The sequence below is a fragment of the Indicator indicator genome, chromosome 15 (assembly GCF_027791375.1).
Source record: "Indicator indicator isolate 239-I01 chromosome 15, UM_Iind_1.1, whole genome shotgun sequence".
Taxonomy (NCBI): domain Eukaryota; kingdom Metazoa; phylum Chordata; class Aves; order Piciformes; family Indicatoridae; genus Indicator; species Indicator indicator.
This window is the reverse complement of record NC_072024.1, coordinates 21,448,358-21,471,160: the sequence shown is the minus strand read 5'-3', so window position 1 is coordinate 21,471,160 and position 22,803 is coordinate 21,448,358. Positions and strand designations below refer to the sequence as shown.

General features: G+C 45.2%; 1 protein-coding gene across 2 annotated transcripts in view; it reads left to right on the top strand.

Annotated features, from left to right (window-relative positions):
* Positions 1-22,030, top strand: part of VGLL4 (vestigial like family member 4) — a 90,588-nt gene extending 68,558 nt beyond the window's left edge. For both annotated transcript variants that reach the window (XM_054387479.1, XM_054387478.1), the window contains exons 3-5: positions 17,049-17,271; positions 20,176-20,296; positions 21,762-22,030. In XM_054387479.1, coding sequence (XP_054243454.1) covers positions 17,049-17,271; positions 20,176-20,296; positions 21,762-22,030 — 613 coding nt within the window. The remainder of the gene's footprint in view (positions 1-17,048; positions 17,272-20,175; positions 20,297-21,761) is intronic.
* Positions 22,031-22,803: the final 773 nt, after the last annotated feature.

Genomic DNA, 22,803 nt, shown 5'->3' with positions numbered 1-22,803 from the left:
TCTGTGCTCTCTGCTGCTGGGGGTGGGGAAGCAGAAGTGCTTTGCATTTTTGTGAGGCCAGAGGATTGTGAGCCAGCTGCTCTGTAGCCTGCCTTGACAACTGGGCAGGCGGCAGTTGTTGCTAAAACATTGCTGGAAGGATTGCAGGCCGGCTCTGACAGTCAGGTGGGGCATTTTTCACACAGGTAAGGCGTTGATGAGTGAGGTGCATTTGTTGGGTAATCACCAAATGCCATTCTTGCTGTGTTCCCATTCCTGGGAATGCAAGCCTGGTTGGCATGAAGCAGAGGCTTAGAGAATTCCGTTCATTCCTGACGGGAGGAAGTGATCGGAGCGGTTGAGCAGTCCAGATAGCTCTGCGCCTTTCCCTGCTGCCTCAGCTCCGGCAGCCTCTGCGTTCCTCGCATTCCATGCTGCTCTGGACTGTTGTGTTCAGTCATAAGATGCGGACAGAGGTATTTATCCTCAAATAAATCACCACAGTGTTAGTCAGAGGCTGGGCCTGTAGTCTGCAGTCTTGGAATTTGTTACAAATCAGGAATCCAGCACTGGAGTAATGCAAAACAATAAAAGCTCACAAGCGGAGAGAGACTTCTCATTTACAACATACCTTGTTCTTTTGCCTCAAAACTTAACTATTTATAGCCTTTCCTTGGGGCTGAGAGTGCTGATGCTGGAAAGAACCATCTGCTGTGTTTCTCTGGCACACATACGTGACACAACTGAATCAAATTACTGCGTTTTTGAGGGGTTATGTCACTTTGTAGGGAACAGGTGGTGGGATTTTTTTGAAAACTCATTTGCCAGTGATGAAATAAAACACAGCTGGCAGTTACGTACATTATAACACTTTATACAGTGCAGGCCATAAAAAGAATGAAGTCTGAACCAACAGACTCATGTGCAACCAAGGGTCACCACGAAAAGCCACAGGCAGTTTTTTCAGGTGATCCCCTAGCTGTATTTTAAAGGTATCAGATCTGTGCCAGATTGGTGTATTTTTACTCATTCAGCCTGGTAGGTTTTTACTCAATAGATTTTTTTTCTGTGCTTTTATAGGTGAAATGTGCATCTTTTTCTAATGAAGTGTGCTGGCTTGTCTGCCCAGTCTTCATCTGATGGCACTTTATCTCAATTAAGCCATCTACTGCAGACGAATTGTAATCTACAATAATTTTAGTTGGGTTTTTATTTTCTGTGTTTTGTAAGTGTGATCTGGCCATACGAAAACAGGCTTCCAACTGAATACTACAAAAGCTCAAACTTGTGATGTGTCTGAAATAGATAAATATCAATATACTTCAGAAAAGTTTTATTCTCACTCTGTTGCTGCCACCACCACCACTGACATTATTTTTTCAAATGTATTTTTATATTTTCCCCCCTTTTGCTGATCATGATGTTCAGGTTCAACAATAGAAACGGATTACTCAAACTCTATAGGAGTGCCCTAAAAATTTTGTTTTGGAGATGGGAAGTGTGTTGTAGAAGCTTGATTTGTTCACACTAAAGACAAGACAGGAGATTTTGGGAAAGAACTATCTCGTGGAACATGACAGTCATATCGTGGTGATTTGGGGGGTTCTAGAAGCATAAGCTTAACAACATTGAAGTTAGAAAACCAAATTCATAAAAGGTGTGAAGTGTAATGTGGAGACTCAGTGGCACAATATCTTTGGAGCTGGCAAAGACATTTTTGTGATTTGGAGTATAAAGATGAAGTTCAGAGTCTGTGTATTTTGAACTTCTCAGGACTGAGTCGCCCTCAAAGCATAGGACAAAGGTGTTGGTGGTCCAAAAACTGGGTGTAAGTGTCCCAGTTGGTATCAGGGCTACTGACGGCATATCTTTGCCACACATCAGTGTTTAAATCCACACTCTTCTGGCTGAATGTCTTCAGTCATTCTGAATGCCCAGATGGGCAGATGTGTTTTTCATTTGGAAGTCAGTGCTTGGAAGACTGAAGTCTTTATAAGGGCGAGCAGCTCTTGTTCAGACATTTGGGTCTTTGTGATTGCGTTGGTAGAACTGCGAGGCAGCTGTGTATTCATCCTCTTAACACCAGCATATTGTGGTTGGAAATGTAATTAAATAGGCCAAGGATTGTGTGCTGTGTGTCACTGTAAATGGGGGAACCTTTTGTTGGCAGTTGGATGTTAACTCTTCGGCAGCAGCACCCTAGCGTCTCAGTCACTGTGCTTCAGTGGGAATGGATCCATGTAAATGCTTTGGATATATTAATAGAAATCCAGTGGTGCCAGCCTTGTGTTTGGAAATTCAGTGCTTTCAGATGTTCCCTGCTCGAGTCTAACTCCCTGATGTAACTTCTTTGATTAGGTTCTTTGAGCTGTTCTTGGATATGTTTACTTTTGTCATGGAAAAACACAGCCAATTTGAGTGCAGTCTCTGGAGTGGAGTGAATCAAATGCTCTGGCAATCCTGTTATGTTTCTGAAATATGTAATGGAATTCCTGTGCAAAGAACAATTTATCAAAGGCTCCAGCTCAGCTTTAGGGTAACAAAATATACTTCAGAACTTTGGGGATTATTTTTTTTTTTAAGTCAGTGTGTGAGACTGCCTTCCTTATGGCAAAGTACTGGGCATTATTTATACAGCTCCTGTGTTTTTGTGGTCACAGAGATTACACCCACAAGCCTCCTCACCTGGGGGAAAAAATACTTCCACCCCAAATCAAAACCTACCCACTGCAGTAAGAAACTTCTTTATTTGCATTTCACCCTTTATGTCCCTCAAATGTTTTACTTAAATTGCATTTGCTGAAGTATAATCTCACTGAAGTAAAATGTGCTTTTGGGGCCATACTTTCTTCTCTGGTTCTTTGTGGAGGAGGAGGAGGCTTGTCTTAAGCCTCAAGTTGAAGCATGCCTTTGTTTTCATATGACTTCACTAAAATCACCTTGATTTACAGAGGAGCTTGATTTATGTAAGAATTACAAACATTTTCTGTATGAGCAGAGTGGCTGGAGAGCTGTACCAGTCTGCCTTACCAAATGAAGCAGCTATGTTACCTTTCCAAGGTGTATGTAGCATTTCAGGTGAGTCCCAGTGTGCTGCAAGGGGAGTGAGGCTGCAGCGTGTGGGACCTTTAAGTGGAGGTCTCAGGCCTGACCTGCGTGCTGTGGGTTTCTTGTTTGTCAGGCTGGGGGCATTTTCTCATTTTCACAGTTCAGCTGAACACAAAGAGCTCCTTATCCGAGCAGGAGCTGCAGGAGCTGACATCAGCCCGTTCCTGGCAGGCAGCAGCTCCGCTGTAAGAGTCCTCCGAGCAGGGAGAGGGCCAGCCGCAAAGACAATCAGTAAAGGAGCACAAAACTTCCGTTTCTTCTATAAAGAAATGACTCCGGGCTGGTTTAGCTTCTCTGACTCTTAGCAGGAACCAGCGAAATGAAACTTCTAACAGCTTTTGGGCAAGGGAGAGCCATGGATACTACTTTATACTTGCAGTGTAGCAATTTGGCAAATAGTTTGTAGGCTAGCAAGTTGTGGGATCAAATTGCTGTATTTAAGGTGAAAGTGAATTGCTGCCACTGGCATCTTCTGAAAGATTCAGATTCTGTGTTACTGGTAAGATGATATGTGATTTCTGTGTTGGAAGGGACTGCTATTTTTGTTTGCTTCTCCAGTACACCAGGCTGAAAGTTAGTGGGTTTGGTTTGGGACAGCAGGCTTGTGAATGGAATATTTTCCCCTCAGTCTCTGTCACAATTCCCATTTGGTTTGGTGGCATTCGGATCACAATGAGAATTAATTTCTATGTGAAAAATTCTCACAGCAAAAGTTTGCAGCTGTTAAGTAAATGCCTGAGGAGTAATCATCTTGATTTGTATGATAAATAGCATGTTTTTTTTTTTTCTTGTAATAAGAGAAAGGTCTATATGTGAGTAAGGCACCTCAATGTGTATGGCATAAGGTGGTGTTTAGGTTTGGTCATGAAATCACAGACCCAGACGCTTCTGCTCCAGCTTTAGGTTGTGCCTTTTCTTCTATTACGGTGAAGAATCATGGCAAAGCTGATCTGTGAAGCCAAGGTAGATTCCTGAAGTTTGGAAACTGCCACATATCTTAGTTTCTTACCAGGACTATCCCATGGAGTTTGCTCACTTTAGTGATGCTGTAACAGAATCTACCCTGGCATTCCTTTTACAAAATCTGTCTTGAGCTATCCTGAAAGTTACCTGGATTTGAAGACCATAGAATAATTCCAAGTTAGAACAGGCTTTTGTGCAGGTCATTTTATTAACCTCCTCCTTAAAGCAGGGTCAGCCGTGGTCTCTTCAACTTGTAGTAGCTCAGAGCAAGGAGTTTTGAGTAAGATGTGAAGTACAACACTCCTTGTTGGAGGAGAACTCCATCACCTTCCTCCTTTCCACTCCCTGACCCCAGCTGAGAATGTGTGGTGGATATATTCTGCAGAAAATCAGGTCCTTGTGGTAGTGGAGCCTGGCTCCAGCTCCAAGCAGGGCTTGAAAAGATTTAGAACTGAGTTGCAGAGGTAGCGTGGGAGTATTCTGAAAAGTTCTTTGCTGCTAACTGCTGCTGTTTTGGTTCCAAACTTCATGTGGTATTAAGAAATATGTTTATGCTGTCATTTGATTGTGACAAATTGGAATTGAAGAAAAAATCCCAAAACACAACTCAGAATACCCAAAACACCTCTCATCTGCTTGCAGGCATCTTCACTCGGTTCTCGTGGCTCAAATGTGCCTTTGAAGTATTTTAGGATTAACCTGGTGTTTTCAAGGCAGTCCTTCTGAAGTTGAAATCCTCTGTACTGCCAGTGGAACTGCTTCAGTGTGGCTCTTGCTGCTTACAGTGGACAAAGGGATTGCAGAGCAGTTTCAAATTGCTTTTTCCTAATTTATATATATATTTTTCTTGTGTGCATCATTTGAATGTGGACCACAGCGATCAGATATATTTTCTTACCAGTGGAGGTCACACACTCCATAAAACTGTTCTTGTTTCCAACAAATGTACATTAAAGTGAAGCTTCAGAGGGGGACTTGAAAGAGCTAATTACCTGAGTTAATATTTAACACTCAGTTTTACAAAAGTTCTTATTCAAGGGAAATTTCAGAGAGTACTCAAGTGCCTTTGAGCTCAGGAGAGTGTAGCAAACACATGTGAAATGAAGAGTTTCAGGGCTAAAAAAGGATTGATAGCTGATCAGTCCTTGGTAAAAGGATCTGATCTATCAAAATTTGGGTATATGCTTAAGTACTTGAAAAATCAGGCAGTGTTAGCTCAGGTGTCTCCACTTGAAAACAGACAGGTTTTGTCAGCTAGCTCCAGAGCTCTGCTTGGATACCATGTTTTCTACTTTCATTTTCCTTCTTTTGTAAAGGAGCATTCAAACTTCCACAGGGTGTTGAGGTTCTGAGCTGCCCTGTGAAGCTCAGAGCTGTCTCATTCTGGTGCAGAGGTGCCAGCACCCCCACAGGGAATTGCCCAAGGCCTGTGCACACAGGAACGGAGCACGAATCCCTTCAGCAGCCCGGGTCCTGGAGTTTTGCCCCAGGGGGCTCCTCATGGCTTCCCTTACAGGGATTGTGTAAATTACTCTGTATCTACCTGGGGGTGGAATTCAACACCAGGCTCTGATAGCTTAAGCCAAGAGGCAAGGGAAGAACTAAACATATTCTAGATGTACATCCTAACCTTATGGAAACAAAGGTTTCATCTCACTTCTTTAACCGTTTTCCCAGATGTTTCCTGCAGTTTGACAGATGTACCATTTACTAGAAAGTTGTGCTCTTGAGAATCCAAATGTTATGGACACGGTTGCTATAGACAATGACTCTGTAAGGGTAGGATTTGGAAGAAAATCTTACACTAATTTCTAGTTGAATAAGTAATTTTTTTTCCCCAGACTGAGTGCTGGACTGGAGGCTCTCCTTTCATTTTCCCGCATGCTGTAATGTGCTGCAGGACAAGGGAACTGCATTTAACTCATTCCTGCCACACTGCTGAGCGCTGACTCCCAGTCCCTGGCAGTGTTTCTTAGTGTTGAAAGGTGAGGAGTCAGCCTCTGGCTGCTTCTAAGCATCCGTGGCCATCTCTGGGTTTTCAGTAAGTGCCCTAATGGGTGGCCGGCTTTGTCCTCCCCTCTCCCCACGTTTGGTACCCAGGCAGTGTGGAGAGACGGAGGGCAAGGGGGTGCGCGGCATTGCCAGCCTTCCCCCTGCTGGCTCCCGAAATGTGGCTGGTGGGGAGGGAGCTCATTGAGCTTCCATCTCCTCTTGCCAGCGTTCAGCAGCCCGGGCGGCCTCCTGCCTAACCGCGGCTGTAAGCCGCCTGCCCGGAGCCGGGCCGGGAGACTCTTAACGTGACGAGGCGGCGGGGCCGCGCTCTGCGCCTCAGCCCAAGTAGTGAGGCCCCGGCCGGGCTCGGGGGGCGATGCGGCCGTCGTCCAGCGCCCGGGCCGTGCTCACCCCGAGGGGAGGACCGGGCCCGTCATTGCGCACCTCCCAGCCCGATGGCGGCCTCGGCCTGAGGCAGCGAGGGCGGGAGGGTGCCGTGAGTGCCCCCGCACCGCGGGTGCAAGGACTGAGTGTGGTGTGCCTTGGGGATTTGGCCCGAAAGAAACGGCAGGGAAAATGAAAGGAGTTTGCCGTCACTGAAGTCTGGAGGTTTTGACCTCAGTTATTTGACCACTTCCCCCGTGGAAAATGTCGCCGGGATCCGCCTGGCCTTGTCTAGCCGCTGTGCTGTGGGCTGAAGTAGATGGCCGTGTCCCTGAAGCTAGGTGGAAGCCCAGCCGGCATTTACATTTCTTGCATAACTGGGCTAGCACTGTAAACAAACGCTGCTGCGCAGCAGCTCTCCAAGATTTCTGATTTACAGTGTAAATACTGTTCCGAAAAGACAGTGGAATGCAGCCGTGAAAAGCAGAGTTCCTGTGCTGCTGCCTCGCTGTACCTGCAGGCTCCCCCTGCATGGCCGCTGGGTCTCCTGTCAGGGCACCGACCCCAGCGCTCCCTACCTAAGCGGAAAGGAGAAAAAGGGGGTGGGATGAGTTTGGAGAGCCATGAGAAGAAGTTTCCAAAACATCTGGGGAGAAGCCTCAGCACACTCTAATTAGTATTCATGTTCCCTTTAATGTGGTGCAGATGTACAGTTACTGTCAATAACGGAGGAGTCGCACAATTCCAGTCAAGTTAAAGTCGATGCCTGTGTTCCTGTCACAGTCCTGTCTTTGAAGTCTTAGTCTGTCCAAGTTGTTTGTAGCATATGTGAGCTGTACGGACATGGCTGACTTCTTGCTATTTGAATGATGAGGCATGATGCTTCATGAATCTTTTTGTCACATTTTTAATTAATAACTTTTAAGGTTCATAAATCACTCCTTTAAAAAAACAGTAAGCAGTAAAGCCCCCAAACATTTTTTTGCCTGTGACTTGCTTTTCTGACTAACATCTCCTTTAAATTGCAAGCTGCTGTGAGAGGGTACTGTTGGTTGTAGAATTGGATGGTTGACTTGGGCACCTTCACTGCAGAAGCACCCTTCAGATACTTTAGTGCTGCTGTGGTCAGTCTGGTTATCAGCTTTTGAAAAGAATTAATTTTACTATATTGGTAGGAATAGCTGTGCAAAATAAAACAAAGCTGTAATTGTATTTATAGTGCTGCTAGAATTGAATTCAGCAATTCAGATTTTATTAGCAATTAGAAACAGTTTCAATAAACTTTTAATGAAAAGTTTATTCCTTTTATAAAACAGCCCATGAAAAAAAAAATCCTCATGTCTTAAGAACAGTTATTTAAACACCATTCTCAGTCTAAGGGCCTAAAGCCCTGGGGGTTTTATTGAGAATTGTTAATATTTCTGTCTGAATTAATGTACTTTCTCAGCTTTTCTTGCTTTACCTCAGCCAAGGTGACAGTGTGTATCTAGTGCATAGAGACCATGATTTGTAAGCTTTAGTACCTTTTTCCCTTTTTCACATAATAACTGTTGTAGCTGGAAAAGAAAGCACTACAATCCCATCTCTTGACAGTTTGACATGGTTAATTCCAACTCTGTGACCTTATTTTCAGAGACTGGTTTGTGTTGTTAAAGCTTCTACTAAATAAACTTGCCCTAGTATCTTTTACTTCCTGCATCATCTGTTTGGAGGAAAAAAAAAATCTGCCAATCTGCCATAAGAATCTGCCTGATACAGGCTTTTAGGTGATTGAACTTTCCTTATGAAGAAAGGCTGAGAGACCTGGGGCTTTTTAGTCTGGAGAGGAGAAGACTGAGAGGGGATTTAATAGATATTTATAAATATCTGAGGGCTGGATGTCAAGAGGGAGGGGACAACCTTTACTCACTTGTGCCCTGTGATAGGACAAAGGGGGCAATGGATATAAACTACAGTACAGGAGGTTGCACCTCAAGATGAGGAGGAACTTCTTCACTGTAAGGGTCACAGTGCTGGAGCAGGCTGCCCAGAGAGGTTATGGAGTCTCCTTCTCTGGAGACTTTCAACACCCATCTGGATGTGTTTCTGTGTGATCTGTGCTGGATTCTATGGTTCTGCTCTGGCCAGGGGGGTTGGGCTCAATGTTATCTCCAGAGGTCCCTAATATCCTGTGATCCTGTGAACTAAATAAAAATCCCATAAACTTTGGAGAATTTGGGGCTCACAGACTGTCCTAATCTGGCATGACAGTATGGATGAAGTATTTTTTCCAGATTAAAGAAATAGAAAATAGTGTAAGGAACAACCCAGAAAATGCTGTAAGAAAATGTCACAGCCATTTTTAATTTGCTCTAGAGGTTTCAGTGCTGAGTTTCACCAGCAGCAAGCTTTCCCAGAGCCTGCAGAGCAGCCTGCTGGACCCTGGTCGTGTTGAGCACACATACATGTGGCTGATGTAGTTCTGCTAAGCCATGACCCACTGCTGCAGCTATTTGATGTGTGAGCTTTCTCCTGATGCTGGTCCATAGTTTGTCTGTGTGATCATAAATAGCTTTTACAGTATTTTCCAGTGACTAAAAGTTTGCTGCATGTGCCAAATTCCACTTCAAAAGGATGCTAATATGGCTGAATTAGAAGCGCTGCACGTGACCCAGGGCGTGAATCGGTGGAATGTAGGAGGAAATCTTGGCCAGAGGTGTTGGGGTGGGCATTGCAGTTGGGTACAAATTAATCATTGTAGAGCTGACCTGAATCTTTCCAGTGACCCCTCTGACCTTCTAGCTGTGTTCATGGAAGCCTCTTTGCTGTTTCCTTATGCTGTTAGATTTGCCTGCCTGCCTGCCTGTTAGAAATTTTAGGGAAAGTTTGGAGTGGCCCTTTAATCTCATCTTTCAGCATTTGCTTTGCTGGATGCTTTTCCCCCCCCAAGCAATTCAAAGTGCCTAATGGACTTGAGACAGCTCAGAAACTAAAAGTATCAGTGCAGAAGTCTATTCCAGCAGTAACTTGTCCTTCTAGATCATGTTCTGTTCCTCCTGATATATGTAGTAGCCTGACTTGCTCTCCAGATGTGAACACTGGCAGGCTCCACTCTGTTTCACCAGGTTCATTTGACTTTCCCAGAACATGACTGTTGTGCCTTCAAGCATCTAGATACTGTGTTGGCTTCTGTATAGTTTACTTTTGAGTTAGAAATGAGACCTTAGTTCTGGTCTTGCCTGGCAGCCATAGGATTGAGTTTTTGGTGTGCATGTAACTGTAGCAGCAGCATCTCCCAAAGGCAGATCTCGTCCTCTGCAGAGCCGCCTTCAGCTTCTGGGATGTGCACATCTTGTCTTTTGGGCTTCACAGTTGGCAGAAACAGTTCTTTTCTTGCATGTTCTTCTAATATGTTGTGCAGGTTCAAAGGCATCTCTTTGGAGACAGTTAGGGGGAGGTGCCTGAGTCAGATAAATCTTAAAGGTTTGGTTCCTTCTCCTTTCCAAGAAATGTGCTGTTCCTGACAGGCAGCTACAGCAGGGAGGACAATGATGCTGTGCTGCAGGTTGGAGGAGCAGAAGGTCTCTCCTCTTTGGTTGCTGTGATTGGCAGGAGGCTGAGTATTTTCTGTCCTCAATCCACACAAAGTCAGAGCTGGTGTGATTTGTACCCAGTTTCTGGTTTCCATCTAGATACAGTTAAAGAAAAGTCTGAAGGGATGAAATGCCTTCTGCTTGTGCTCCAGAAATCATAGGCTGTTCATTGTTACTGCAGTGTCCAGGTGTGGATGGACACTTGTTACTGGGCTAATACTGAAATGCTGGCACTTTCTATTGTGCTGGCTCCACTCCTTGAGCTGTTAATGATTTATTTTCTTTAATTTATGTGATTTTTTTTTTTTTCCTAACAGGCTAATTCATACTTGGTTACCTCAGCAGAATTAATGAGGTCACTGACCACGGTAGAATTTTTCCAGATATTTATTATATGTTAACATTTTGTTGTTTACATCTGGGGTATGGCCTCACATAATAAAAACTCTGCAGAAAATTCTGGTGCTTTAAAATAAGCACAGAGTGAGTGTATCACAGAGTGAGAACATAAGTGGGAGGCTTGGGGTTGAATGAGCAGGCATCAAAGTGCACAGCAGAGGACTTGGTGAGTGAGCAGAAGTTCTGGGGTGAATGTTTCTTTCTTTCTTTCTTTCTTTCAGATTGAATGACAGGGTTTGATTTTTACAGGTAGTGTGCAGTCAGTACCTGTTGCAGTAAGGAAATGTTGTCATTCCTGGATGGGGGGGGTGTGTGTGTTGCAGTGGTGACACGACTTTTCATTTAATAAACCCCAGCACTTTTCTTGCTCATGTTTGTCATCATAAAGCAACCAGTAATACCCTTTGAAACAGTCCTGGAAGTGCTGGAGCAAAGATGGCCAAACATGAAGAAAAAATTCCTGTGAGAAAAACAAGTAGGGTATGAGATTTTGTTAATTGATTTTGCTGTACATTAGATTTAGATTTCAGTTCTGTGGCTTTGGCTTTTGACTAAGGTCTTACATCATGCGGTTCTCTTGCATTCCTTCATACTTTGGAAGCCTTCAGGAAGGGAAGCTCCTCAGCATCTGAAGATTTTTGCTTGGTGCAGGCAGTAACAGGACACTCCTTCATGTATTTGACGGCTATTAACCTGTTTCTTTTTCTGTGAAATCTCTTCTCCTGGTTGATTACACTTGCAAGTAACTGTCTGATCCAAGACTTCATCTCTGAAAAATCTTGGTTTGGGGAGGATGAATACAGAAGGTCTGACTGATGATTGTTTATATATAGGATTAGCTTATTTCTTGTTAGCATGTTTTCAAAGATTTTATTCTGACTTCTCATCTCAAGGGCTCTTCCCTGGGCTGTGAATTGGATTTTTTTTAAGGGAAGGAACTGCAGAATTCTGATTGAAGTGGAGAGAGCAGAGAGAAGTAGGTACGGTTGGTGCAGGTGTCTTTCTGATTCTGAAAGAACTTGTGTAAATATGGTGCTTTATTCTCCAAACTGGGCATGACACCCAAGGTGAAAAATCCAAAAGAACAAAAGCTCTTTTTCTGGGCAGAGTTCAGTTGAATTGAATTACTCACGGCTGGAGGAGCCTTGAAGCGGTGCTTGAAATCCTGGGTGCCTTTGCTGAGCTGTTTGTAGCCTGAGGCAGAAAGTGAAGGCTTTTGGCCACCTTTGCTTGTTAACTGGAATGGGGGAAGAACCAGAGGATTTCCCAGCTAAAGTCTGAGGTTAAAGGACTGCTCTGTAGCCAGCTGCTCTAGAGCCTTCCAGAACCAGAGCAGGAAGCAGAGCACCTGTAGTGCTCTGGGAGAGGTGTTGGTGGAAGATCAGTCACCAGTTCTGTTGCTTGGTCTGAATGTACCATCCTTAGTTGGTCCACAAGATTTCCTGCTGGGAGGAGTGTTCTGTGCAAAAAAGGAAGGCCTCCTTTATCTTTCTCAGGAAACCACACCACCTGCCCAGCTTCTGGGGTGGACATGATTCCTCTAAAAAGAATCATCTCCTGCAGGTTCTCTACTTGAAAGCTCTTTGGGCTCAAAGCCCTAAAGGAAGAGGCTACTCAACAGGGAAGCATAAAGCTAAGAAACTGGGAGGGAGAAGGGTTCTGTGTTCAGGTGGCAGCCATTCAGAGTAGATGTTTGAAGAGTGTCTTGGGCTGTTTGGAGTATTTTTTCATGTTATGAATGCTTCAGATGACTGGCTGGCAGTCAGACAGCAAACTGCTAATACTTTCACGTCTCGTTTGGGGTTTTTCAGTGCATGTCGATTGCTTAAACAATTCTGAGTAAGGAACACGTAGGATTTTTTCCCTCCGGATATGTATCATTGTATTTTGAAATACCACCTTAAATTCTTGTGTACCCAAGGAGATTCTTCTGCAGGAAATGATCCCCATCATGCTGAGAAGATATTTGAAATCAGGGGGTTGTAAATCCTGAAGTAGTCTGTAACAAAAGCAGCTGTCCCTTCAGACCTCAGGAGTTTGGGAAGGAAGACAGGAAAAGACGTTAGCAAATGAGTGTTATAAAGATGTTGAAAATATTAAAACCAAATCTGAATTAGGTCACACAAATGAGAGCTTTCTCTTAAGCAAGATTTAAGCATTGTGTTTGTATAAAGAAAACCATCTTAGAGCATAATTAGAAGTACTGTAAGTGGATACTTGTTCTCTGCGAGTGAAACACTGCGGCAGCACAACCATTTCACATTAGGGCTCCATGTCTGCCAGAGGCAGTGTGAACCGTCTGTGATTTCTACACTGGGAGGTACAGTAATAGTTCTGGCATCTGTTCCTTAAGGATCTGCATGCTGGAAATGAGTGCAAGCAAAGCTGTCCCCTTCGGTGGGCCTCTTTTTTTCCCTTTTCCTCAAGCAGCTGGCAGAGTTAGGCTGTTCCTGCAGGATGAGTGTGAATGACTGCCGCTCAGTGCCAGCGAACAGAACAGCCACCCTTACAGGGTGCACAGCAACAGAGCTGCTGAGAACAATGCATTTTAGCTACCTTTGAACTGGTTCCTGAGGAGGGCTGGAACAATTAATAACCGTTCTTTGGACCCAAAGTGGAGCAGACTCTGAGCGAGCAGTCAGGATGTGTGTGGTTTTGGTATGACATCCATCTGAGCACATGATGCTTGGTAAGTGCTGGAGCCTCGGTTATGATTCACTGGGGAGAAACATGGAAAACAATGTCTGTTTTTCAAGTGCTGGAGAAATTAATTTAAGGTTGGAATCCTCTACAATTCCATTAAAATAAACCTGCCAGTAGCTTGAATGCCTCCGTTAGAAGGGAGGGCAAGGCAATGGGCATGACTAGTGTGACAGCATCCCACTGCCCTGATGCCTGCTCAGGGTCCCACCAGTATCAACTGGCTATTTGAAGCCCCTGGGGTTGCACTGGCATCTTCACCACTGAGGATGGACTCCAGAGTTACACATGCTGATCTGGAAGACAAAGTGGAGCTTGGGGGATGGTGAAGCTGTTTAGACAGCTGGATTTATTTGTAGTGTGTATTTTTAAGTTATTTTTCAAACATGGTCAGAAATCCTCCTTTGTAATTTTCTGCCCTTGTGTTTGAACTGCAAGATGTCTCTCTGCTGGTTCAGTGCCTCTGGAATTTTAAAGCTAATTGACTTTGGTGATATATAATTATCTTCCAACACATGCAGTTTTGAGTGCTCCTGTAGACAAACCATCTAATATCAACACAAGAATGACCTCTCTCAATAAATAATCATCTAAAGAAAATGTAGCAAACTTTCAATTTCTAGTAGTTACATCTGAAGTTGGAATTATTTAATACTGTAGAACTGATGAATACTCTATGAATATCTTCATGTCCAGTTGTTTTACAGTAAGACAGCTGTAGGGGTTGCTGCTTCCATTGAAATAGGAGGGGCTCAGAGCTGCTGGTGTGTTTCCACAAGGGCAAAGCTATCCTGTTACTATTCTACACAGTGCTGTAAAATTTTCAGCTGGGCTCAGGAAACACAATATCTGTTGTGGAAGGAGAAGCTTCAGGTGGTTTTGTTTTGGTTTTGGTTTTTTTTGTACAGACTGTACAGTTGAAGGGAGATGAATGGAGGAGAGTGTTTTGGAGGAGTGAAGTATAAATGGTTCCCTGCCTAGCCGAGGAGTTGTTCCAATTTAGAAGAGGGAATTATTTGCCTACAGCAAGGGCCGGGGTGTGGTCTGCCCAGATTGCTGAGAGAGCTCAGTGATTTGGGGTATCTCTAGGGAAGGGCTGCCCACTGCTGTGCTTCCTGGCCTCAGACTGAGCCCGGTTCCCAGCTCCTTCTTCCACAATTTTTTTGCAGAGAAGTTTTGTGGGTGGTGATGTTTTGGAAGCACAACCACCAGTTCACCAATACTTAAGGCTGTGACTTTTTGTTTAAAGTGAGGAGGAGTGAAAGGATGCTGTTGTGTAAAATGGAAAACCTTCTCTGCTGGGAAGTTTCTGCAGGTTTTGTACATCACTGGTCACTTGAGAGCCCTGCCCTTTCCCAGTAAATCCACCACTAAGCTGTTGAAATCCCAGTTCTAAGGAAAAAAAACCCAAACAACTGGTGTAGCTGAAGTATTGATTTTTTCAATACTTTGGTATTTCATTTTACAGTACTTTTGGTGGAGGAAAATAGTTTTTCCTTTGCAAACCAGCTTGTGCTTATTAAGACAAAACATGGCCATTCTGAAGAGGGATGATTTTGTCTTCCTCTTGAGGCAGTGCAAAGCAGGACTCTCCTGGAGCTCTATGTGGCTTTGTAGCCTCCAAATAGTTGTCTCAATTGGAGCAGGCCAGCTAATATTTAGTTGCAAAGTAAGATGCTGGCTGGGCGCCACCAAAGATGCTGCATTGCAGCAAGAAGCAGGAGCCATCTCCACATGCATTGCCTTTCTCCCTCACACAATGACTTTCTCCATGCCCTTTCAGGTTGCTGTTTCCCAGACTGGCTGATGGCTGGTGTCCAGGTACAGCAGCAGCCTGCAGAGCCCTGCTGGTGGTGGAGCAATGTGCTGGCTCCAAAGGGCTGCAGGAGGATGAGTCTGCTGTGCTCAGTAGCTGTAATTCAAGATGGGGCTACTGTATTTTAGAGCCTGTTGTGCTGCTGCTGCTAAGTCACATTTGCATCAGTCATTAGCTCAGAGCAATGCAATTCCAAACTTTCCTCTGAACACTGTTGCTGCAAAGCAGGCTCATGAAGTGTGACGCTACCCAAGCTGGCAACACAGCCCTGCCAGAGCGTGTTTCCTGGTGGGCTGTGTGCTGGGGGGGCAGATCTGACCTGCAAAGAATGGCTCAGGATTTTCAGAGAACATCTTGAGCACCAGCTGTGAAATCTTAAAGGTTAGATTTTATGGTTGATTCTGCTAATCTGCAGCTGCTAATTAGTAATTAGTTAAAAGGGACAAGTGATAGGCTGGGGAGGAGGGTGGTGGAGCGGAGGGCTCCAAATGTTACAAATTGTGTTGTTATTCTGTTGGCTGTTCCCTCCTAAGCATGTCAGTGGAATTTGGCAGAGAGACTGAGCTCTGGGTGCTGAGCTTCTCAAGTTGCTGGTTGCCTGGTATCGCATTAACCCTGACTTGTACCAGGGTAAATGAGCTGAGTTTTGATTCAGGCAGCAAGAGCAGATTTCTGTTCGACCCAATTTCTGTCCCTGAATACAGCAGAGATCTGAGCCTTACCTAAAGAAAGGTCACAGCTTTTCTAGCCCCATGAGAGGGGCCACAAGAATGACAAAGGTCTGGCAACAGTTTTTGTTTGAAGAAAGCAGTATCGCAGAGAAAAAGAGGTTGTGGGACAGAGATGAACTCAGGAGTGCCATGAAGAAGCAGGGAGCGATGGCTTTGTCTCTCTCCTAATACAAGAAAGAGGGCTGTAGCAGACCAGGCCAGTGGATTTGAGGTTAAAAAGAAGCAAGAAGAGTGTGTGTGTGTGTCTGTGTGAACAGTGGTGTGGTGTTGGAGGGATGTGAACACCAGTGCTGTTGTGATTCACCATGACACGGAGAAATCGGTTTAGGGTAATCTTACTGTTTTTAACTAATGGTAAACAACAAGCAACCATTAGGTAAAATAAAGTACTTAGTTTATATAATCCTGCAAGATTTTCCTGTAGCATTTTTGTTGATAAGCTTTGGAGATCCTTGTTTCCCTCTTGGCAGAGCGGTTTGGGTTTTTTTTCCCCTCATCCTTCCTTTTGGAGAGGCCTTCTCAGTAACAGGCAGTAGCTTCTTGGAGTTGTAACTTCCTTCAGTACCGAAACTCTTCGTAAGTCTTAATTTCTAGTGCTGCAGGAAATACTCTGTCCCTTTTCTCTCCTTGCCCAATACTCATCAGAGGTTCTTTTAAAGATTGCTCCTTGTATATTAATTTGCTCTGGTATGCTTTAAAAAGCAGGGAGGAACCACCTTGTGTTTCACCCCCTTACACACTTTCTGCTGGCTCACTGCTTTGCCTTTACTGCCAACCATTCTGCTGTACGGAAACTGGGATATCTCATACACAAGTACAAAATCAGTTCAATTTGAATTGCAGTGACTGACATTCTAATGACCTGAGTATATCCCCCCAGATTTACTGCTCTGTAGTAGTTTGAAATTACCCTTCTTAAAAACAGTTGTAATTCAGTGATTCTAAGGTAAGTGCAGTGTAGTTTGCTTTTCCTTAGTTTTTTGCTCTGAAAACTCTTGCTTCCTGCCTTGATTCCCTGCATTCTGCTGCTATGAGCGTTGTCTTCTGAGTGAAACAAACCTTTCCTTGGGCTTCAGCAGTGCCTAGAGAATAGTGTGGTGTTAGGAGACAGAGTGGGATTAATGGTGTGTTAAATGAGGAGGTGGCTGGTCTTAACAAAGCATGGTCAGCTGATGGCCTGGGTGCACTTAGAGATATTAATGAAGAAGCTCTAGGCTGCAGAAAAGCATTCGCTTGCAGAGCTTGGCAATGTAAGTTAAGTCATTGGTATCTTTGCAGAGAGATGACTGGACAGACCAAAGCTGCTTCCCTGAGGGATGCTGTACCCTCCGCTCAAAAACAAGCCAAACCCATTGCCTTGCAGCAGGAAGTCCCCTGACCTCTCTTTCTGTCTTTGTGCGTTAGAAACAAGACCGCCAATGGAGATTACCGGAAGGAGCACCGGGAGAGGAGCCGCAGCCCAATCGAGAGGGCTGCTGCCCCAACAATGAGCCTCCACGGCAATCATGTCTACACCTCAATCCCAAGCCTGACCATGGATCAACCTCTAGCACTGACCAAAAACAGCACGGATGCAACCCGCACAGTTGGCATCACCCCTACACTGACTTCTGTGGAACGGCAGCAGGTACTGGCCCGGGGCTTGACGAGAAACTCTGGGTGCTTGTGGGAATGCTTGCTGTAGACACAATGAGGACTCCTCAGGTGTAAGCAGAACATGTTGTGAGTTGCAGTAGGTAGGTGACACTGTACTTCAGGCCAAGGGCGTCTGAAAAATGCACAATGAATGTCCCAGCTTGTCGTGTTCAGGACCGGTGATCTGCTGATGCTCAAATGTCTCTGTCACTTGGCCTTCCTGCTTCTCCCCATGCTTTGCTGAGCGTGTGAATGAATGCACGTGTTTTCACTGGGTTTGCAAAGCCCATGGCTGAACAAAGCTCTGGGGCTTGCCAGGCAGGTAAAGAGGGTGTTCTGTGCTCCTTCTGGAAGCTGGTGTATGCTGCCCTCCCCTACTGCCACTGCCAAAGGAGAGGTACCAGCAGAAAGGACACAAAGGGGCAGTTTGCACTGAATTTTCCAGGTGAAAGAAGCTGGGGTGGCCTTGATTGTTTTAGCCAGTCAAAAGCATTCATTGTGTTGTTCAGAGCAATGTTGTGCCAGGGTCTCACGACTTTTCCTGCAGCAAAGTCATGATTTTTTTTTATTACTTTATACTTCATTTCCATATGCTGGAGTATTTCTGCTGTTCTGGGTTTGGTTGCCTATCTTGTACCTGGCATTTTTTTTCCTTCCAAGCTGCTGCAGATGAGCCATTGCTATGCAGGTTTCTTGTATCAGCTGCAGTGTTGAGAGGTTGAACTGGCCCATGCACTAAGCTCCTCCTTCTATCCTTCCTTTCTTCCTGCTGTGGTGCCCTGCAGAGGGTAAACACTGGGAGTGGGTGATCTTTCAGAGGCTGGGACTTTTTATGTGCAGTTTATGGAGGCTTCTTGTCCCTGGAGCTGTGTGGGTTTTCATGGTGGCTGGTGACACACACACACACACACACACACACATACACACACGCTTGTCTCTTAGCCCTGGCCATGCCCAAAGGCCTGGCCTTGCAGCAGCACTGCTGCTCTCTTGCATCACTTGGCAGGCACAGGGGTGATTGTTCTGTGCAGAAGGGCTCTGCGTTGCTGCGCTGCCTGGCGATGACAGAGGAGGAAGGGACAGGCTTCCACTGACGACACCGCTGCCCTTTGACAGCGCTGCCACTGCACCTTGGCTTTGCAGTCAGTACCACTGACACTCATCTGGCCTGTTTGACTTGGGACCATTCCTGCTGCCTACTGCCAGGTTCCTCCTCTTCTGTTATCTTTGACATTTTGAGCCAGATCGCAATCTGTTTTCTTGGGAAAAGAGGATGTTGAGGTAAGACCTTGCTAAGAGCACAGAGCCAGAATTAGAAAAAGGGCGTTGGAAGGAAGAAACACTTGCCTCAGTCTAAGCACCAGACTTGGTAGAGTTAGACACTGGTTGGACTCAATCTTCAAGGTCTTTTCCTGCCAAAATGATTCTGTGATGAGTTTTGTCAGGTGGCTTTTTAACTGTCCCATCTTGAATGGGATTCCATCTTACTCTGCTTCTAACAGAGGTGGGGATAAACCCTACCCTGTTACTTTCAGCAGCATAGGGTCATTCAGCTACTGCTGCTCCTGTTCTTGCACTTTGAGCTTCTCTCTGTATTTCCATACAAATCTGGGTAGTCGTCTCCGTGTACCCACACACACAGAACTGTGCCAGGGATTCCCTAAGGTGTCTTCTGCCTCTCACATCCTTTTGTGGTGGTGGTAGGTGCATTTTTCAGACAAGCTGGTTTATGCCCTGTCTCTCTCCCCACTTACCACCTCTCCGGTGTCTGAAATACTCTTTTGAAGAGAGAAGCACATAACACAAATCTCAAAAGCTTCATCAATGTTCTTGTGCCCTTGCTTCGCCTAGACCAAAAGACCACTGAGTGATGAGAACTCCTTCCTGCCTCAGAGACTGTGGTGTGCTGACTGTTGTGGGTGTGCTGCAGAGGGCTGTGAAGTGAACAGGAAATTGAAACTGTTGTTGATTGCATCAGTTCTGGTCATGTTTTGGAGACTTCACAACTAACTTCCATTGAGTGTAGCAAAATGGGCTCCTTGCATCATAAACTATAACAAAGATGCAAAGCCAAAGCACTCCCATACTGGTGTGTTTGCCCTGCAGTCACCTGGAGAAACTGGGACATGTCTTTTCCCAAGGCCTTGTTTCCCTGTGACATTTACATAGCAAACAGCTACAGGAAGAGTATTTACTGTTGACACTTGGTATGTTGTAAAACTGAGATTATGAGTGGATGTTTGGGGATTTGCCTGTGTTAAGAATGAAAAATGATAATGATTGGTAAATGATGCTGGAAAGGCAGATCAGTTACCATAGGAGAGTTCCTGTGGTCAAGACTTGCTCAGGGGCTCTTTTTTGTTTGTTTTACATCTTTTGGGCTTACTATTTTGTGGCTGAATTAGTCTAGGAAAGCTTCGCTTCAATCTGTATGAGAAGTGGTAACATTAAAACTGGATGAAAGCAACAAGTACCTGTAAAATCCAGAAAAGCCCTGCAGAGCCCTGGGACCAGGAGGGGATGTGGCCATCAAATGGAATGAGTATTGAAGGTGTTGACATTTAGTTGTGCGTATGTAATGTCTGTGAAGTGGAACCAGTCACTGTAAAATCACTGTAATGCTTTTAATGATTTGTTTTTACACTGCTCTCCTTCTGTATGGCTGCTTGCCACTGACACAGCTCAGGGCCATGAGGGGGATGCAGTGTGGAGTTTATTAATCAGACAGAGTTTGGGGTTTAATGGGTTTATTAAGCTGGACACTTGATGGGTAACTTCACTGCTGGGATTGGGCTCAGTGTTTGTACAGCTCAAGTGATTAGGCAGGGAAGTGCTCTAGTGTGGCTCTGGCTGCTGCCCCCCCTGAGTGACAGTTTGTGTTTCTCTGTCCTGTCAGAACCGTCCATCTGTCATCACCTGTGCTTCTGCCAGCACCCGGAACTGTAACCTCTCCCACTGCCCCATCGCCCACAGCGGCTGTGGCTCTGCTGTGCCTGCCTACAGAAGACCTTCCAGCAGTAAGTGACATCCCCACCCTCCTCACTGCCTGACCAGAGTTAGAGGAGAACAAGCTGGTCTCACTAACCTGAGCAGTATCTGCTGTGGTGAAACAGCAGACAGCTCCGTGTCTCCTCTCTGCCCAGAGCCAGGCTAGCACAGGGCCTCTCCCAGCCTTTCTGCCTGTTTCAGAGCAGAAAGCACCCATTCAGAACTGGGGAGAGACGTGTGCTTTCCTTCGGAGGAGCTGCTAAATTTAACACAGCCCTTTCAACTCAGAACTGCTGGTGCACAGCTTTGACAAATGCCACTTTACAAAGGGCATGGCAGTGTAACAGTACCACTGTGATGGAGGGAGGAACCCAAAAGGCCATATTAGAGGAATAATAATAATAATTACTACTTTAAAAAGATAACATCAGTACGTTGCTAAGAATTAGAAGTAGAAGCTGAAGCAAGACCTGGGAGGACTTAGAGACACCATTAGCTGAGGTGGCTAAGGCTCTAAGGTGTTAGAAGTTTTCGAGGGAGCTTGTTTCTTGCCTGAGGAGAGCTGCTCCAGTGAGCCCCCAGCTCTGGTCACACAGGCTTTGGACCAGTGGTGCATGGTTTCTATGAAGACTTCTTTCTTGTCTCTAAGAGGTCTTTGTGCATGGCACTCAAGTTTGTGTTAAGATCTATCCAGCCAATCTGCAAATATCGTATTTAGTCTGAGGAAATTATTGTTGTTGTTGTTATGCAAAACCTGACTTTTAAGGTTCTTTCATCTCTTGCAATAGTATTGCAAGAGGATTATATCTGTATTACAGTGCTACAGTAGTAGTATTTTAATACTTGGAGTGCCAAATGGAGTGATAATGACTTAAGTATGTAAAGTAAGATGAATCCCTGAAATCAGCTTTTAGATCCAGGTGTTCTCACATCTGCTGGTATCTGCAGGTGTGGGAGCTTATTTGAAGAACTGTTCCCATCTTTAATTCTTTTAAAACCTAATTGTAAGTTTGTATGTGATTGTTTTGGGAGAGGGTGTCCATGGAATCAGAGCTGCGGCTCCTATTATCCTGGGGGGAAACACAATTCTCTGTTAATCGCTTACCTGTTGCAGGTCACAGAGATGCAAAGAATATTTAACTCCATTTATTGCTATCTTCATTTTAACTCCTTCCATCTTCCTCCCCAGCAGCTTCAGAGCATTCTGTAGTGATGTAAAGAAGTCTGTCTTTATCAAAGAATCACAGACTGGCTTAGGTTGGAAAGGACATTAGTGATCACCTACTCCAACCTACTCCCCGTGCGCAGGGGGCACCTCTCAGCTAGATTTGGTTGCTCAAGGCCTCAAGCAGCCTAGCCTCCAACACCTCCAGGAAAGAGGCAGCCACATCTTTTATGCTGAGATGATGGGAAAGGGGAGAAAGTGGGGAGGTTATGACCCCAGTAGTACTGCAGGGTAAGAAATAACACTGCTCTGCCTTCTTCCCTGTCTAGCTACCACTGCCTGTGACCCGGTGGTAGAAGAGCACTTCCGCCGAAGCCTCGGCAAGAACTACAAGGAGCCTGAGCCAGTGGCAAACTCTGTGTCCATCACGGGGTCGGTGGATGACCACTTCGCCAAAGCACTTGGGGATACCTGGCTTCAGATCAAAGCTGCGAAGGACGGCGTTTCCAGCAGTCCCGAGTCTGCCTCACGGCGGGGCCAGTCTTCCCCTTCCTCTCATATGGTCAATCATAATCACTCACCCTCCGTGGTCTCCTGAGGAGAGGACCCTTGCTTTGTGAATCTGCATGGTTTGACTGAGCTTGGAACAGTGCTGACAAATAGTGTTGGGGGAGGGAGATTAGTTTTCAACACCTGGGTTTGTGTACTCACTTTTCCTTTTGTCAAAGGGTGCCCTTCGAGACGATAGCAGGAACTATTTCATAACGATCCATACGATGTAGCATCCTTTTTCCTGCCTCAGTTACCAAAGAAACCTCCGCTGCAAATCTGCTGCCCCTCCCGAGCGTTCCGCGCGCTAACCCACAAAAGCCATCACGCATAGTTGGTTGACCCAAACGCTTTTTGCTTCCATTAGCTTCTTGGGACTAGAAATAGTCTGGTTTGCTTCCATTGCTTTGGGGTTGTTTTGTTTGTTGTGGTTTGTTTTTTTTTTTGTGTTCCTTTTCCCTCTGTGAAGTACTTTTGTATGTATATACTTGAAAAGAACTGTCATGTGTGATTTGCACTATTGGAGGAGGACTGAAGTTGCGTAGCAGCTTTCTGGAAGACGCAAACGTTTTGAGGGCAAACTGCTGAAAAAGAAGGGTTTAAGGATGACATTTCTATCAGTTTGATTTTTTTTTTTTTCCTTAAAGCAAAACAGCTTAGAAGGGGAAGTCTCATACAGGTTATAGGTCTTTCTCTCGTAGATTTCAGGTGCTTAGTGCTTGCAACTGGACTGCATCCTGTACAGAACACGGGCATTGTTTCCTGAACACTGCAGTTTGTTAGCGCAGAGCCGCGGCCGGAGGGCTCCATAGTGCTTCCCCA